The 15383-nt window shown below is 70.7% G+C and overlaps 3 protein-coding genes across 3 annotated transcripts in view; all 3 read left to right on the forward strand.

Moving 5' to 3' along the window:
• The first annotated feature begins 1274 nt into the window (after positions 1–1274).
• DHH (desert hedgehog signaling molecule) lies at positions 1275–5463 on the forward strand. Its single transcript, XM_054051468.1, has 3 exons — positions 1275–1864; positions 3710–3971; positions 4598–5463. The coding sequence occupies exons 1-3, from the start codon at positions 1553–1555 to the stop codon at positions 5263–5265; spliced, it is 1242 nt and encodes a 413-aa protein (XP_053907443.1). The 5' UTR covers positions 1275–1552; the 3' UTR covers positions 5266–5463.
• Positions 5464–6843: 1380 nt separating this feature from the next.
• RHEBL1 (RHEB like 1) lies at positions 6844–9917 on the forward strand. The gene is made up of 8 exons (XM_054051472.1): positions 6844–6998; positions 7935–8006; positions 8251–8318; positions 8413–8495; positions 8601–8657; positions 8762–8809; positions 8903–8987; positions 9671–9917. The coding sequence occupies exons 1-8, from the start codon at positions 6947–6949 to the stop codon at positions 9758–9760; spliced, it is 555 nt and encodes a 184-aa protein (XP_053907447.1). The 5' UTR covers positions 6844–6946; the 3' UTR covers positions 9761–9917.
• A 2584-nt stretch (positions 9918–12501) lies between these two features.
• The window catches only part of KMT2D (lysine methyltransferase 2D), a 33401-nt gene continuing 30519 nt past the window's right edge, over positions 12502–15383 (forward strand). The window contains 5 exon segments of the mRNA XM_054051335.1: positions 12502–12517; positions 14523–14597; positions 14694–14814; positions 14903–15126; positions 15213–15319. Of these exon segments, the coding sequence (XP_053907310.1) occupies positions 14549–14597; positions 14694–14814; positions 14903–15126; positions 15213–15319 (501 nt within the window). The 5' untranslated portion in view covers positions 12502–12517; positions 14523–14548.

The following is a 15383-nucleotide window of genomic DNA, read 5'->3' on the forward strand; positions in this document are numbered from 1 at the left end:
CGCCCCTGTCCCGGGATGTCCCAGTCCTGGGGTGCCCTAATCCCATGGGAGCCCCTGTCCTGGGATGTCTCAGTCCCGGGGTGCCGTGATCCCATGGGTGCCCCTGTCCCGGGATGTCCCAGTCCCGGGGTGCCGTGATCCCATGGGTGCCCCTGTCCCGGGATGTCCCAGTCCCGGGGTGCCCTGATCCCATGGGTGCCCCTGTCCCGGGATGTCCCAGTCCCGGGGTGCCCTGATCCCATGGGTGTCCCTGTCCCGGGATGTCCCAGTCCCGGGGTGCTGTGATCCCATGGGCGCCCCTGTCCCGGGGTGTCGCGGTCCCGGGGTGTCGCGGTCCCGGGGTGTCGCAGTCCCGGGGTGCCCCGGTCCCGGGGTGTCGCAGTCCCGGGGTGCCCCGGTCCCGGGGTGTCGCAGTCCCGGGGTGCCCCGGTCCCGGCGGGGCTGGGGGGGCCGGGCAGCGAGGGGGGGGCGGCCCCGGGGGCTGTGTCCGCCGCTGCCGCCGCTCCCGGGGGCCGGGTCCGAGGCGGGGCTGGAGCCGGGGCGGGGGGGGCAGCTCGGCCGGGGCGGCTGCGGGCGGCGCACGGGGCACACCGGCACCCGGGGCAGCCGGTACCGGCGGCCGGGCGGGAGCGGGTGCTGCTACGGGGTATCGGTACCGAGCGTCGAACGGAGCAGGGAGGACCGGGACAGCGCCGGGAAGGAGTCCCGGAGCCGGGCTGTGCCGGGGACGGAGCAGGTGCCGGTACCGGCAGTGAAGCGTTAGGATACCGTTAGGCGTCCCGGTATCCTACGGTGCCGGGGCAGCGGTGGGAGAAGAGGCACCGGCAGAGGGGGGGGGGGGTCCCCGTTGCCAAAAGGCGGTGACAGGAGAGGACCCGGGAGCAAAAGCGCGGTGTTAGGGCTGGGATAAGGGGGATCCCGGTACCGGGGCGCGGTGCTTGGAGCAGGGAAAGGAGCCGGTACCGGGTTCAGACCGGAGAGGGGAGGCAGAATCGAGTCCCGGGGCGGGGGCAGCTCCAGGAGCCGAGTGTCCGGTTCCAGTGCCCGGTGTCCGGTGCGGGGGCAGTGTCCGGTGCCGGTGTCCGGTGTCCGGTGCAGGGGCAGAGCCAGGAGCCGAGTGTCCGGTGCCCGGTTCCGGTGTCCGGGGCGGAGGCAGCTCCAGAAGACAGGTGCCCGGTGCCAGTGCCCGGTGCCGGTGCCCCGTACCGGGAGGCGGCGGCAGGAGGGCTTTTTTTCCTCGAGGGTCGGGGAGCCCCGGGGCCGGGACCCGAGGGGTTACCGGAGCCGGCTTCGGAGGGGCCGTCCCGGTGCCCGGTTGCCGCTTTCCCTGTGAGTGGCGGCACCGGCGGGGAGAGGGTACGCGGGTGGGTGCCTCGGGGGTCCCGCAGCGGCTCCGGGGCCGCGGAGGTGAGAGGGAAACGGCCCCGACCCCCTGGCCCCGCCACGGTCTAAGAGCCCCGGGGCCGCCGCACCGGGACCATGCCCGCCCCGGCCGCCCCCGCCGCCGGTGACTGAGCGGGACCCACGGAGGCAGCGGGACCCGGTGGCCGCGATGCCCCGGTGGAGCCCGCTCGCCCTCGGGCTGCTCGCCGTTTGCCTGTTGGCCGCCCCGGTGCTGGGCTGCGGGCCGGGCCGGGGCCCGGGGGGGCGGCGGCGACCGGGGGGGCGGCGGCAGCAGCTCTCGCCGCTGCTCTACAAGCAGTTCGTGCCCAACGTGCCCGAGCAGACGCTGGGGGCGAGCGGGAAGGCGGAGGGGAAGGTCCTGCGGGGCTCGGAGCGCTTCAGGGACCTGGTGCCCAACTACAACCCCGACATCATCTTCAAGGACGAGGAGAACACGGGGGCGGATCGGCTCATGACCGAGGTGGGGGCTGCGACCCGCCCGGCCTCGCTCCCGGGGGCGGGATGGGGGGGAGGGGGGCTGGCGGGAGAGGGGCGACCTTGCACGGGGGGCACCGACTCTTCTCCGTGGGGTAGAGACCCCTCCCGAGGGGCACCGACCCTTCTCGGGGGGGCACGGACGCTTCCCCGGGGCTCAAGGACCCCTCCCGGGGGGGCATCGACCCCGCCCGGTGGGCACGGACCCTTGGCGGGGGACACCGACCCTTTCCCGGGGCGCATTGAACCCTCCCGGTGGGTGCGGACCCCTCCCGGTGAGCGCGGACCCTTCCCCGATGGGCACGGACCCTATCCCGGTGGGCAACGACGCTTCTCGGGGGTCACGGATACTCCCGGGGGGCACCGGACTCCTTCCGGTGCTCACAGACCCTCCCAGGGGAGCCCCGTGCCTCGCCCCGGTCCCCGCCGCCGTTCCCCGGTCCTTGGCGGCAGCCCCGGAGCGATGGCTCTGAGCAGGGCGCTGAGCAGCCGCCGCCGTCCGGGATTAACGGGGAGGGGGCTGCTCGGGATGCACCGGGGGCACCGGCGGCTCCGTTCCCTCCGGGCCCGTGCCGGTGGGGCGGGTCTGGTACCGGAGCGGGGGGTGGAGGGCGGATTTGGGGTGGCGGGAGCCAGGGCTGCCCCGCCGGGATGCTCACGGTTGCCATGGCGAGGGGCGACTCCGCGGTCGCCATGGCAACGGGGGATGCTGCAAGTGGTCCAGGCGGCGGCGGCTGCGAACCGGGGCGGCGGGGCCGGGGCGGCGGGGCCCGGCGGGGCCGGGGTGCGGGCGGCTGAAAGGGCTCTTTGTGGCCGGGCCGGCATTCCCGGGGCCTGAGGTCAGCGCCGGGATGGAAGGAGCCCATTGTGGCCGGGCCGGGCCGAGCCAGGCGCATTCCTGCCCCCCCGCCGCTGCTGCACCCCCCCCCGCCCCGACTCCCGGGAACGGCCACCCCCGCCTCCGCGGCCCCGGGAGCCGCTTTGTTATACGGGGGAACGGGGGTCACCGGGGAGGGGGCACCGGGGTGAGGAGGTGATGCTGAGACCGCATTGAGGGGGACCGGGGGGGGGCTCTGAGTCCTGCACCCCATGTTGGTACTGAGATGAGGAGGAGGAGAGGGACCCAGAGCCCCCCGGGAGCCCCCCATCATCACCCTTAGCTCTGGGCACTGGAGCCCAGGACCCCCCTGTGCCCCCCCCCCAGCCTGGACCCCACATCGGTGCTGGGTGCTGATGGGAAGAGGGATCCCAGAGCCGCCCAGGACCCCCCCCCCCGCCACTGTCACCCTTGGCTCTGAGCAATGGAGTCCCAGCCCCTCCCTGTGCCCCCCCAGGCCCTGCACCCCACATCGGTGTGGGGGTGCTGATGAGGAGAAAGACCCCCTCATTGCCCTCAGCTCTGGGCACTGGAGTCCTGGACCCCCTTGTGCCACCCCCACAGCCCCCAGTGCCCTCCCAGGACTTGGGGCAGTTTCAGGCTCAGCTGCACCCCCACCTCTGCCCCACAGCCCCCCCGCCGTGGGTTAATCAGTCACGGCCACAGCCATGGGGAAGGTGACCCCATCCCGGTCCCCATTCTGCCTGGCTGCCCACGCCGGGGAGCAGCTCCCGCGGGGCACGTTAATGTTCAACCTGCACCCAGGCAGGGAGGGGGCAGCTTGGCTGCCTGGGGGGGACCCCAATCTACTCCATTCAGTGGCCCCTTCACGCTCCTTCCATGCCCCACACAGGTATCCGTTTGTACATCCCTGTGCGTGCGGGACCCCCGGGATGGGCACCGCGGTGACGCTGGTGTCGGTGTGTTTTCCGCCTCCTTCCCCCCCCCTGGCAGCGCTGCAAGGAGAGGGTGAACTCGTTGGCCATCGCGGTGATGAACATGTGGCCGGGCGTGAAGCTGCGGGTGACGGAGGGCTGGGACGAGGACGGGCATCACCTCCCCGATTCGCTGCACTACGAGGGCCGCGCGCTGGACATCACCACCTCGGACCGTGACCGCCACAAGTACGGCATGCTGGCACGCCTGGCCGTCGAGGCCGGCTTCGACTGGGTCTACTACGAATCCAAGGCGCACATCCACGTCTCAGTCAAAGCAGGTACCGCACGGAGAGGGTTGTCACCGCGGTGGGGGGGGTGACACGTCCTGGTTCATGGCCACGAGTAGCATCACTAGGATGGAAAAGACCTTTGAGATAATCAAGCCCAACCGTGCCAAGCCCCTTCTTGGCATCCCGGGTCCACGTGGGATCCGTCCCGGCTCCAGCCCCACGGGCTCAGCCCATGCCTGGCCCCAGCCCAGCTCCCTCCGGCTTTTCCAGCCAAAGAAACCCCACCTTTCCTCCCCCAAATTTTGCCCCTGTAGAGCAAATCTTACAGCGCGCGGCGAAGGGTGCTGAGCTGCTCCGGCCACAGCGCAGCCCGTGACCCCCAGCCCCGCGGCCGCTCCGGCCACAGCCTCCGTGTCCGGCCCCGAAGTGACAATTGACAGAAAGTGAAAGTGGCCGTAAATGTCACCGTGCCCAGTGCCAAACAAAGCGCGTCAGTGCGGGGCGGACAAAGGGGCCCTGCAGCGCCCAACGTCCCCAGAGCCACGCAGGAACCGGGGGGGGCTTCAGAAAATACCCGCTTTGTTCTGGGGGCATCGCTGCCAGGGGCTGTGTCCCCCCTGGATGAGGGGTGCCTGGTGGGAACGGGGAACCCACGGCTTCATCCATCCGCTCAGATAACTCCTTGGCCATTCGCACCGGCGGCTGCTTCCCTGGCCACGCCACCGTCACGCTGCAGAGCGGCGAGCGCCGGGGCTTGGCTGACCTGCGCCGGGGAGACTGGGTGCTGGGCGCCGAGCCGGGCGGGCGCTTGGTCCCCACCGAGGTGCTGCTCTTCCTCGACCGCGACTTGAGTCAACGCGCCTCCTTCGTGGCCATCGAGACGGCCAGCCCTGCGCGCCGGCTGCTCCTCACGCCATCCCACCTCGTCTTCACGGCTCGCGGCACGGCCAACGGCACAACCGCCTTCCTGCCCGTCTTCGCCCGCCGCGTGCGCCCCGGCGATGCGGTGCTGGCCCATGGGGCCGGCGGGCAGGGGCTGCGCCCCACGCGGGTGCTGCGGGTCTCGCGGGAGGATGGGGTGGGGGTCTTTGCCCCCCTCACCTCTCACGGGACCTTGTTGGTCAATGGGGTGCTGGCATCCTGCTACGCCGTCCTGGAGAGCCATCGCTGGGCTCACCGCGCCTTCGCGCCCCTTCGCCTCTTCCATGGGTTCCTCTCGCTGCTGCCCGGCCGTGCCGAGACGGGCAACGGCACAGCACCGGAGGCTGGCATGCACTGGTACTCACGCCTGCTTTACCGGCTGGCCGGAGGCATGCTGGGCCACGAGGCGCTGCAGGTATAGGGGTCCCCAGCCCCCCAAGTCGCCGCACTGCAGACCACGCCGTACACTGGAAAAGGAGGGGGGGGGGGGTCCGCTGGCACCCAGGGAACGGGGACAGCGGCACCCATGGGGTGGTGGGGATGGGGTCTCTATGGAGGGTGTGATGATGGGGTGGCCCCTTCCTGTATCCTGGAGCCCCCCCCAAAGTGCTGCCAGGTCCTGGCTGCATCCCCAAACCCCCCCACACCCCATCCCCTGTATTTATTGCTCTATTAACCACCGCGGCCGGGACTTTCAAGCCAAGGTTGGGTACCACCAGACTTTGCCCCACGGGCCAAATCCAGCCCAGAGGATTGAATCCCACCCCCCCCAACCCCGAGCACCTGGCACAGCTCCTGCCTGTCCCCCAAATCTGGTCTCTCCCTCTGTCCCCCACGCTGTCCCCCGTCCCGGTGCAGCTCAGTGCCCACGGTGGCCGGAGTGGGGTGCGTGCCATAGGCGCCCCGGCTCTAACCGCGCTAACCGCTAACCCGCCCTGCTTGAGAGGTTTATTTTTCTATTTATAAATGGTAATATAAACGCCCCCTGCACTGCCCGGCCTGGCTGCGGGGCAGGGGCGCAGTCTGTTTAACCACTTTCTGTTTAAAGAAATACTACTATTTAATTGTTTTGGTCAATAAAGAGAATCTATGGCCTGAGTGGAGCCAATGGCCGGGAGCGAGGGCTGAGCAAAGCTGGGATTGGGGGGCATTGGGGTATCCTGGAGGGCTGGGGGTCCCTGACAATGGGGCATTCATGGGGGACTGGGGGGGGCGCTGGAGCTGGGATTGGGGGTTTCAGGAGTGCTGGGGTATCCCTGGCGTGATGGGAGTCCTTGGAGTTGGGGGTCCCTGGAGCTGGGGTCGGGCATTCCTGGGGTCTGGGGGGCTTGGAGGTAGGATTGGGCATCTCTGAGGTCTTGGGCACCCCTGGGATCTTGGGGTCCCTGGGGCTGGGGTCAGGCACCCCAGGGGGCTGGGACTGACTGGGGCTGGGGTCGGGCATCTAGGGGGGATTGGGGAATCTCCAGGGGTCCGAGGGTCCCTGAGGCTGGGGTGTCCCTGGGGATCCCTGGAGCTGGGGACGGGCATTGCTGGGGCTTGGGGACCCTGGGGGGAGCTGGGGGGGGGTGTCCCTGGGGGGCTGGGTTTGGGAATTCCTGGGGTGTGGGGGTCCCGGGGGGGCTGGGGTCGGGCATTCCTGGGGTCTGGGGGTCCCGGGGGGGCTGGGTTCAGGCATTCCTGGGGTGTGGGGGTCCTTGGGGGGCTGGGGTCGGGCATTCCTGGGGTGTGGGGGTCCCGGGGGGGCTGGGGTCGGGCATTCCTGGGGTGTGGGGCATCCCCGGGGCTAGAGGAGGCCTCCCTGGGGGGATGTGGGGGTGCTTCTGGGGGTCCCCACTCAGGGGAGTGGAGGTGCCGCCCCCCCCGCCCCCTCGCGCGCGGCCACCACGTGGCCCCGGCCGTTCCCCGCATTTCATGAATGGAGCCGTGGGAGCCAGCGCGCACGCGCCGCCGCCTCGCGGCCAATGGGAGCCGTGTTGTGGTCACGTGGCCCCGCCGCTGTAGTGGCGGCGGCGGCAGCAGCGCGGCCGTGGCGGGCGGTTTATTACGCTGTTTGCCGCGCCCGCCCGCCCCGCTCTCAGCGCCCGCCCGCCCCGCGGGCCATGGCGCCCGTTCGCCACCGCAAAGTGCTCATCCTCGGGTACCGCGCCGTGGGTCAGTGCCGGGGGTGGGGGGACAGGGAGGGGCTGTGCCCACTGCCCCCTGGGGCGGCTCGGGGAGGGGGGGGGGGGGGGGCTGCCCCACAGCGGGGTACCGGGTCCCTCGTGGGTGCCTCTTGCGGAGGGGAGGGGGGGGGCTACGGGGACCGTGCTCAGCCTCGACGCGCGCCCCGGGGGTCCCCATCACCCCTGGGGGTCGCCATCATCCCCCGAATATTCCCATCACTCCCATATGGGTATCGTGGGGAGGGGGCTGCGACAGCCTCGATGCCCACCCTGGGGGTCCCCATCACCCCCCGAATCCCCCATAACTCCTGGGGATGGGTATCACGGGGAGGGGGTCTCGGGAGCCATGCTATGCCCGGACCCCCACCCCGGGACCCCCCCATCATCGCTGGGGCAGGGATTTGGGGAGGGGTCGGCGTGGGGATGGTTCCCTTCCCTCAGTCGGGCTTCTTCCCCACCCCCGGGGTGATGCTGAGACCCCGGCCCCACATTTCCCCCTGCTCTGGGTGATGCTGGGACCCCAGCCCCACATTTCCCCCTGCTCTGGGTGATGCTGAGACCCCGGCCCCACATTTGCCCCTGCTCTGGGTGATGCTGGGACCCCGGCCCCACATTTCCCCCTGCTCTGGGTGATGCTGAGACCCCAGCCCCACATTTCCCCCTGCTCTGGGTGATGCTGGGACCCCGGCCCCACATTTCCCCCTGCTCTGGGTGATGCTGAGACCCCGGCCCCACATTTCCCCCTGCTCTGGGTGATGCTGGGACCCCGGCCCCACATTTCCCCCTGCTCTGGGTGATGCTGGGACCCCGGCCCCACATTTCCCCCTGCTCTGGGTGATGCTGGGACCCCAGCCCCACATTTCCCCCTGCTCTGGGTGATGCTGGGACCCCCGCCCCTAGCCCTGTGTTTCCCCCCCCCCCCCAGGTAAGACCTCCTTGGCTCACCAGTTTGTGGAGGGGAAGTTCGTGGAGTGCTACGAGCCCACAGTGGAGAGCAGTAAGTTTGGGGGGGCTGCCTGGGGTCCCCCTTCGTGTTGCCTCTGTGGGCTCACAGGTGACGAAGAGAGACGTGTCCCCACTTCTGGGCTGTGCCCCAAAATCCTTGTGCTGGGGAGGGGGCATTAACCCCCCCCCCCCTTGGAATGGGGTGAATGAGAGGTTGATGCTTGTTTGGGGGGGGGGCTTGGGGAGGTCCTGCCCCCCCCTTCCCCCCCGCAACTGACCCTGTGCCACCCCCACAGCCTACAACAAGGTGGTCGTGGTGGGCAAGGATGAGTTCCAGCTCCAGCTGGTGGATACGGCCGGGCAGGTGATGCAGGGGAGACACGGAGGTGGGGGTACGGGGGGGGGGGGGCTGATGGCCGCAGAGCAGCCCCCTAACACCTTCCCTGTCCCCTCCCCAGGATGAATACAGCATCCTCCCTCACTCCTTCGTCATCGGCATCCACGGCTACGTCCTGGTGTACTCCGTAACGTCCCTTCGGAGGTGAGGAACACGGCCACGGGGATGAGGATGGGTCCCTTTGGGCTGGGGGGGACCCCCCTGCTCTGTGGGGGGGTGCTGATTCCCGAGCTCCCCTTCTCCCCACAGCTTCCAGGTGGTGAAGACCCTTCACACTAAGCTCTACGAGAGCCGCGGGAGGACGCGGTAGGTGTTGTCCCACCCAGGGGTGGGGGGGAAATCGGGGGGGGGGGGATGTGGGGGGGTGAGTGATGGTGGGGGGCACATCCTGACCCTCCCCGTGCCCGCAGCATGCCCGTGGTGCTGGTGGGGAACAAGGCGGACCTGGCCCTGCAGAGGTAAGGGGGGGCTCTGGGGGGTCCCCTCCTGCTGTGTCCCCCCCCCCCACCTCCCTGGGGTCACATCCTGCCCGTCCTCTGCTGTGTCCCCAGCCGGGAGGTGAGGACGGATGAAGGGAAGAAGCTGGCGGAGTCGTGGGGGGCTGTGTTCCTCGAGTCCTCGGCCAAGGAGAACCAGGTGGGGGGGGGGGGGGGGGGGGGGCTGTGCACCACATCCAGGGCTGGGAGTGGGGTCCCTGGGGGGGCTGGCGCTGGTGTCCCCTAGGAGCGGGGGGGCCGGGGCTGATGTCTCCCAAAAACGAGGTCCCCTGGGTGTGGGGTCCCCAAGGAGTGGGGTCCCTGGGGGTCCTGGGGCCGATGTCCCCTGGGTGCGGGGTCCCTAAGGAGTGGGGTCCCTGGGGGTGCTGGGGCTGATGTCCCCTGGGTGTGGGGTCCTCAAGGAGTGGGGTCCCTGGGGGTGCTGGTGCTGATGTCCCCTGGGTGCGGGGTCCCTAAGGAGTGGGGTCCCTGGGGGTGCTGGGGCTGATGTCCCCTGGGTGTGGGGTCCTCAAGGAGTGGGGTCCCCTGGGTGCGGGGTCCCTAAGGAGTGGGGTCCCTGGGGGTGCTGGGGCTGATGTCCCCTGGGTGTGGGGTCCTCAAGGAGTGGGGTCCCCTGGGTGTGGGGTCCCGGGGTCCCTAAGGAGTGGGGTCCCTGGGGGTGCTGGCATGATGTCCCCTGGGAGTGAGGTCCCCTGGGTGCAGGGTACCTGGGGTGCTGGGTCCGATGTCCCCTGGGTGTGGGGTCTCCAGGGGTGTCAGCACAGATGTCTTCCAGGATTGGGGTCCTGGGGGTGCTGGTGCTGATGTCCCCTCATCCCTAAGGTGACCCAGGGCATCTTCCTGAGGATCATCGAGGAGATCGCCCGGGTGGACAACTCCTACGGCGGGTCGGCCAGCTGCCGCCTGATGTGAGCCCCCCCAGCGGGGCACAATTCCCATGGGGTCCCCCCCCCCCAACCCCGGGATCCAGGACTCTGGGGGTCCCCACTTTTGTCCGGGACCCCTCCCTTTGCACAGGATGGGGGCTCACGGGAGGCTGTGAGTGGGGGGCACCTGTCCCAGATGGGGGGGGGGGGGGGCACCCCCTACTCGTAGCCCCTGTGTCCCCCATCGTCCCCCCCCCCCCCAAGGACACGGTGGCAGCGTTCCCGCTCCGGCTGTGGGGTTCGGGGCTCGATGCGGGTGTTGTTGCTGCGGTCCGGCTGTGCCGCGCTGGCAGCCGCCGCTCTTGGGGAGTCGGGGCTGGAACAATTAAATGGTGTTTTGTCTGTGAACCCCCCCAAAAACCCAGAGCTGTGGCGGGGATTGGGCTCCCTCCAATCCCAAATGTACTGGGGGGCAGAGCTCTTCCCCCCCCCCCCCCCCTCCATGGGGCTGAGCCCCACAGGGACATCACTGGGATCCTTGGGACACCCCTGGGGGCTGTGCAGCCCCCCCTCCATGGGGCTGAGCCCCCCCCCCCCCCGGCCATCACTGGGACCCCTGGGGTCTGTGCAGACCCCCCTCCATGGGGCTGAGCCCCCCCCGGCCATCACTGGGACCCCTGGGGTCTGTGCAGCCCCCCCTCCATGGGGCTGAGCCCCCCCCCGGCCATCACTGGGACCCCTGGGGTCTGTGCAGCCCCCCCCCCCCTCCATGGGGCTGAGCACCCCCCCGGCCATCACTGGGACACCTGGGGTCTGTGCAGCCCCCCCATCATGGGGCTGAGCCCCCCACCCGGCCATCACTGGGACCCCTGGGGTCTGTGCAGCCCCCCCCTCCATGGGGCTGAGCTCCCCCCAGCCATCACTGGGACCCCGGGACACCCCTGGGGTCCCTGCAGCCCCCCCTCCATGGGGGTGAGCCCCCCTGTGGCCATCACTGGGACCCCTGGGACACCCCTTGGGACACCCCTGGGGTCTCAGAGCCACTGCCTGGGCTGGGGGGGTCTGGGGGTGCTCTGCGGGAAGGGGGGGGGGTGGGGGGGCAGCCTGGCTGCGGTTCCCCTCGTGGCTTATCTCCAGCCAGGCAGGCTAATTACTGCTAATTACCCAATTAGGCTGTGAGAGAGGGAAGTGGGGTGTCGGGGTGCGGGGGGGGGGCACGCTCTGTGCCCCCAGTGCGGGGCGAGAGATGGAATTTTGCAGCAGAACGGGGGCCTGCACCCCCAAATCCCCCCCCCCCCAACCCCATACTCTGGGTCTGGGGGCTATGGGGGACCATTTACACCCCCCACTCCCCCCCAGTTCTGGGGCTGGGGGGGGTGGGGGAGGTCCGGGGGGGGTCTCCGGTTGTGACCGCTGCAGCGACTGATTGGGGGACACCGGGACCGGGCAGGATGGGGGCTCCGTGAGTACCGGGACCGGGCACGGGGGGAGTCCCGGGAACGGGGTAGGGTGGCAGAGATGGGGATAACGGGACCGGGCACAGCGGGAACCCCGGGGGCACCGGGAACCGGGCAGCATGGGCAGAGCAGAAGACACCGGGACCGGGCACGGCGGGAGCTTTGGGCACACCGGGAACCGGGCAGGGTGGCAGAACAGAGGACACCGGGAAGGGGCACGGCGGGAGCCCCGGGGACACCGGGAACCGGGCAGGGTGGCAGAACAGAGGACACCGGGACGGGGCACGGCGGGAGCCCCGGGGACACCGGGATGCGGTGGGGCAGGAGCTCCGGAGAGACCGAGAACCGAGCGCAGCAGCAGCCCCGGGGACACGGACGGGAGCCTTGCGGATACCGGGCACGACAGCAGCCCCGGGGACCCCAGCACCGTGCTCGGAGCCCCTCTGCCCACGGACACCGGGACCGGACACCGCGGCAGCCCCGGGGATTCCGGTACCGGACACGGCGGGAGGTGCGTGGACACCGAGAACCGGGCACAGCGGGAGCTCCGGAAACATCGAGAGCACGGACGTTATGAGCACGGTATCCACGGAGCTCCCACGGCGTCCGGTCCCCGTATCCCCGGGGCTCCCGGTATCCCCGGGACTCCCGCTGTTCGTGGTGGGGGCTCCGGTCCCGGCATCCCCGGGGCTCCCGCAGTGCCCGGTTCCGGTATCCCCGGGGCTCCTGGTGTCCCCGGTTCTACGGCCACACCCGGTCCCGGTGTTCGTGGCGAGGACTCCGGTCCCGGTGTCCCCGCGGCTCCCGTCGTGCCCGGTCCCGGTGCTCCCGGTGCAGCCTCCCTGCCGGTGCACGCCTTTCGTGTGTCCCCCCCCCCCCCGCGTTGGTGCCGCCCTGGTTCCTCAGGGGTTGGTGGGGGCGGAGCCTCCGCGGCTCCCGGTGCCTCCGCGTTGCCCACGTGCGCTCCGCCCGCCGCGGCGCCGCAGGGGTTAAGCGCGGCGGAGGGATCTCTCTCTCTCCCGGCAGCGCGCGCTGCGGTCCCCGCCGTCACCACCTCCTCCTCTTCCCCCCTCCCCTCCGCAGGCCGCAGCGCGCGGCGCACCGTCTCCCTCCGCCCGATTCCCCCCCCCCTCCCCCGTTCTCCATCCCTTGCCGCTAAGTAGTGCGGCGGCGGCGCCCCCCCGAACGCGGAGCTCAGGGGCGCAGAGCGGCGGCGGCGGCTGGCGGGGCGGGCCGGGGCGGGGCGGGGGCGGGCGGCGGGACCTACTTTCCTCTGGAAATGGCCGCGCCGGGGAGCAGCGCCCGGCCCGCGCCCCGAGCCCCGTGGGCGTAGGGCGATCGTGGGGGTAAGAGCGGCGGGAGGTTGGCGGGAGGGGGGGTCGTGGGAAACGGCGAGACCGGGACCCTCCCGAGCGATCGAGAGCGCGTCCTTTCGTGGTCCCGGCAATGGGAAAAGGGCCCAGGGCCGCCTCGTCCCCGGCCAGGCCTCCCCGGGGCCCCGGAGCGCGGCTCCCGCCTTCCTTTGTGTCCCGGTACCGGTACCGGCCGGGCCCGCCACCCGCGGGGGCCCCGGGGCAGCCTCAGCTCCGGAACCGAGGCCGCGGGGGCTCCTGGAACGGGTAGGCCGCGGCGGGGCCTGGCTGCAGGCGAGGCTCCGGTTGCACCGGGGAAGCGACGGGGGAGGCTTGGTTTGCACCGGCGACGCGAAAGGGGGGCGGCTCCCGTTTGCACCGGGGCTGGGAGCCCGGGGAGGCTCCGGTTTGCACCGGGGACGGGAACGGGGGAGGCTTGGTTTGCACCGGGAACGGGAAGGGGGGAGGCTCCGGTTTGCGCCGGGGACAGGAACGGGGAGAGGCTCGCTTTGCACCGGGAACGGGAAGGGGGGAGGCTCCGGTTTGCACCGGGGCCTGGAGCGGGGGGAGCGTGGTTCGGTTTCCCCGCGAATGGGAGGTGCGGGAGGCTCCCGTTCTACCGCGGCCCGGCTGGCTCCGCGACTCCGGTTGCACCGGGAACTGGCGGGAGAAGGCAGCGTGTTTCGGTTGCACCGGGAGCGGGAATGGGGGGGAGGCTCCGGTTGCACCGGGAACGGGAAGGTTGGAAGAGGAGGCTCCGGTTGCACGGGGGCCTGGCTGGCTCTGAGGCTCCGGTTGCACCGGGAAGGGGAGCGGGGGGAGGAGCGTTGTCCGTTTGCACCGGGGACGGAAGGTCGGGGGCGTCGGGGGAGGCAGCGCGGTCCGGTTGCACCGGGAATGGGTTGGGGGGGGAGGCTCCGTTTGCTCTAATAACGGAAAGGCGGGGGGGGGGGGAGGACAGCCCTGTCCGGTTGCACCGGGGACGGTGAGGGGTTTCGGGGCGCTGGCAGGGAGGGGGCGTCCCTACCCGGGCCCTAATCCCACCGGGATTACCGGGAACGGAGAGGGATTTGGGGGGGAAGGGGGGTGACTGGGGGTCTGTCCCACCCTCCTTGCGGTGCCTCATGACCGGACGGGGTTTTGGGGTACCGGGGGCTCCCCCAGCGCCTTCCTCCCACCCCGTGCCCAGCGCTTTGGGGTGTTGGGCCCCTCGGAACCCCCCTCCGGGTTTAGCCGCGCGTGGACCCCCCTCTAACGATTTAGCCCCCCACTCCTCCTGGATTATCCCCCCAGAATCCCCTTTTTCCTGGCTCTCCTCCTCGGGGCTCATGGTTGGGTTTGGGGTCCCCTTTGCCCCCCCTATTCCCTGGGTTTTGGGGGGCATATGAAATACCACTCAGAGAGGGCACAGCCCCCCTCGGTTTCTCTGTGGTATTTGGGGGTGACCCCCTCTCTCACTGCCCTCAATCTGCCGCCACCCCGTGTCGGTGCTGTGTATGGGGAAACTGAGGCACGGGGAGCAGATCCGTGTGGGCACAGGGGACCTCGGGGCTCCCCGAAGGTGGGAGGTGCTGGGGGGGGATGTGTGTGCACTGGCTTTGCCGAGAGGCCCTGGGGGGGCTTCCCCCCTCCCCAAAATCGGTGCTGCCGGGGGTCCCGGTGGCTTCTTGGAGGTGTCAGTGTGTGGTGGAACTGGGGTGCTCCCTGGGGTTAATCGGAGTCATGGACCCCTGGGGAGCCCGTGTGCTGTCCCTGACCCTGGGGGAGGCATCTGGGGGGGGACAGTGGGTGCTGGGGGGGGGGGGCAAAGAGGCTCAGGGCAGGGTTGATGCCTCCTCGGGGGAACCGAGACCCCCCACCCGCTCGCATGCAGGCAGGTTGGGGGACCCCCCCCAACCTCACCGCGGGAGGAGGAACAGGAGAGCCCCCCTCCATCCCTTAGGTGAGGGGGGGGTCCCACAGAGGTGTCCCTGTGCTGACTGCTGTCACCCCCTGGCAGCCACGGCCCCCCCCCCGAGGGACAGGATGGACGAACAGAAGGCTCCCAGTGAGGAGAAGGACGCAGATGCGCCAGGTGAGCAGTGGGGCTGCGGGGTTGGGGGGAGCTGGGGCTGGCCCCCCCCCTTCGCTGTGTTCCCCCCCCCCAAATTAACACCCTCTGTCCCCGCAGCCGATGGAGCCGTGGCCTCGGAGGAGATGAGCAGCGATGGGGGGGACCCCCTGAAACCCCCTGAAGGAGCCTCGGCGGAGCCGGAGAGCACAGACACGAAGGGACCTCCTCAGGCTGGCGGGTGAGGATGAGGAGGGCTCGGGGGGTGGCGTGGGGCAGATTTTGGGGGGGAGTCCTGAGTGTCCTTGACCCCCCTCTTTGTTCCCCAGCCCCGCAGCCCGCCGCTGCGCCCTCTGCAACTGTGGGGACTGGAGCCCGCACGGGCAGCGGGAGCTGCAGCGCTTCACGCCGGCACCCGACTGGCCCGAGCAGCTCGCGGGCTACCAGCCCCCCGAGGGTCCCGGCCAGCCCCCCCCGCAGCCGGCGGGCACCGTCCTGGCACAAATCGGCTTCTCAGAGCGGGTGACGCCGCTGCAGCTCTTCGAGCCGACAGGTGAGCACCAGCACGGCTCTCAGGTGCCCATTTCGGTGGCCCATACGGCCCAAGACCCCCCCATATCGCTGCCCCCCTCTCCGCAGGGCACTGCTGGGTGCACCGCTGGTGCGCGGCGTGGGCGGCCGGCGTGCGGCTGGAGCCGGCGGGGCTCTCCGGCGTGGACAGAGCTGTTTTCTCAGGGATCTCACAGGTGAGCGGCGAGGACGCGAGGGGCCACGGAGGCTTCTGTTTGCTTTCCAAAACGCCAATGTGGC

This window comes from Cuculus canorus, chromosome 29, assembly GCF_017976375.1.
Source record: "Cuculus canorus isolate bCucCan1 chromosome 29, bCucCan1.pri, whole genome shotgun sequence".
NCBI lineage: Eukaryota > Metazoa > Chordata > Aves > Cuculiformes > Cuculidae > Cuculus > Cuculus canorus.

Excerpts from the sequence above, each read along its gene's own strand:
- DHH (XM_054051468.1), top strand. The coding sequence starts at position 1,553 with ATGCCCCGGTGGAGCCCGCTCGCCCTCGGGCTGCTCGCCGTTTGCCTG. Across the intron at positions 1,865-3,709 it reads CGGATCGGCTCATGACCGAG|CGCTGCAAGGAGAGGGTGAA; the intron begins GTGGGGGCTGCG and ends CCCCCCTGGCAG. Across the intron at positions 3,972-4,597 it reads CCACGTCTCAGTCAAAGCAG|ATAACTCCTTGGCCATTCGC; the intron begins GTACCGCACGGA and ends CCATCCGCTCAG.
- RHEBL1 (XM_054051472.1), top strand. The coding sequence starts at position 6,947 with ATGGCGCCCGTTCGCCACCGCAAAGTGCTCATCCTCGGGTACCGCGCC. Across the intron at positions 6,999-7,934 it reads CCTCGGGTACCGCGCCGTGG|GTAAGACCTCCTTGGCTCAC; the intron begins GTCAGTGCCGGG and ends CCCCCCCCCCAG. Across the intron at positions 8,007-8,250 it reads CGAGCCCACAGTGGAGAGCA|CCTACAACAAGGTGGTCGTG; the intron begins GTAAGTTTGGGG and ends CCACCCCCACAG.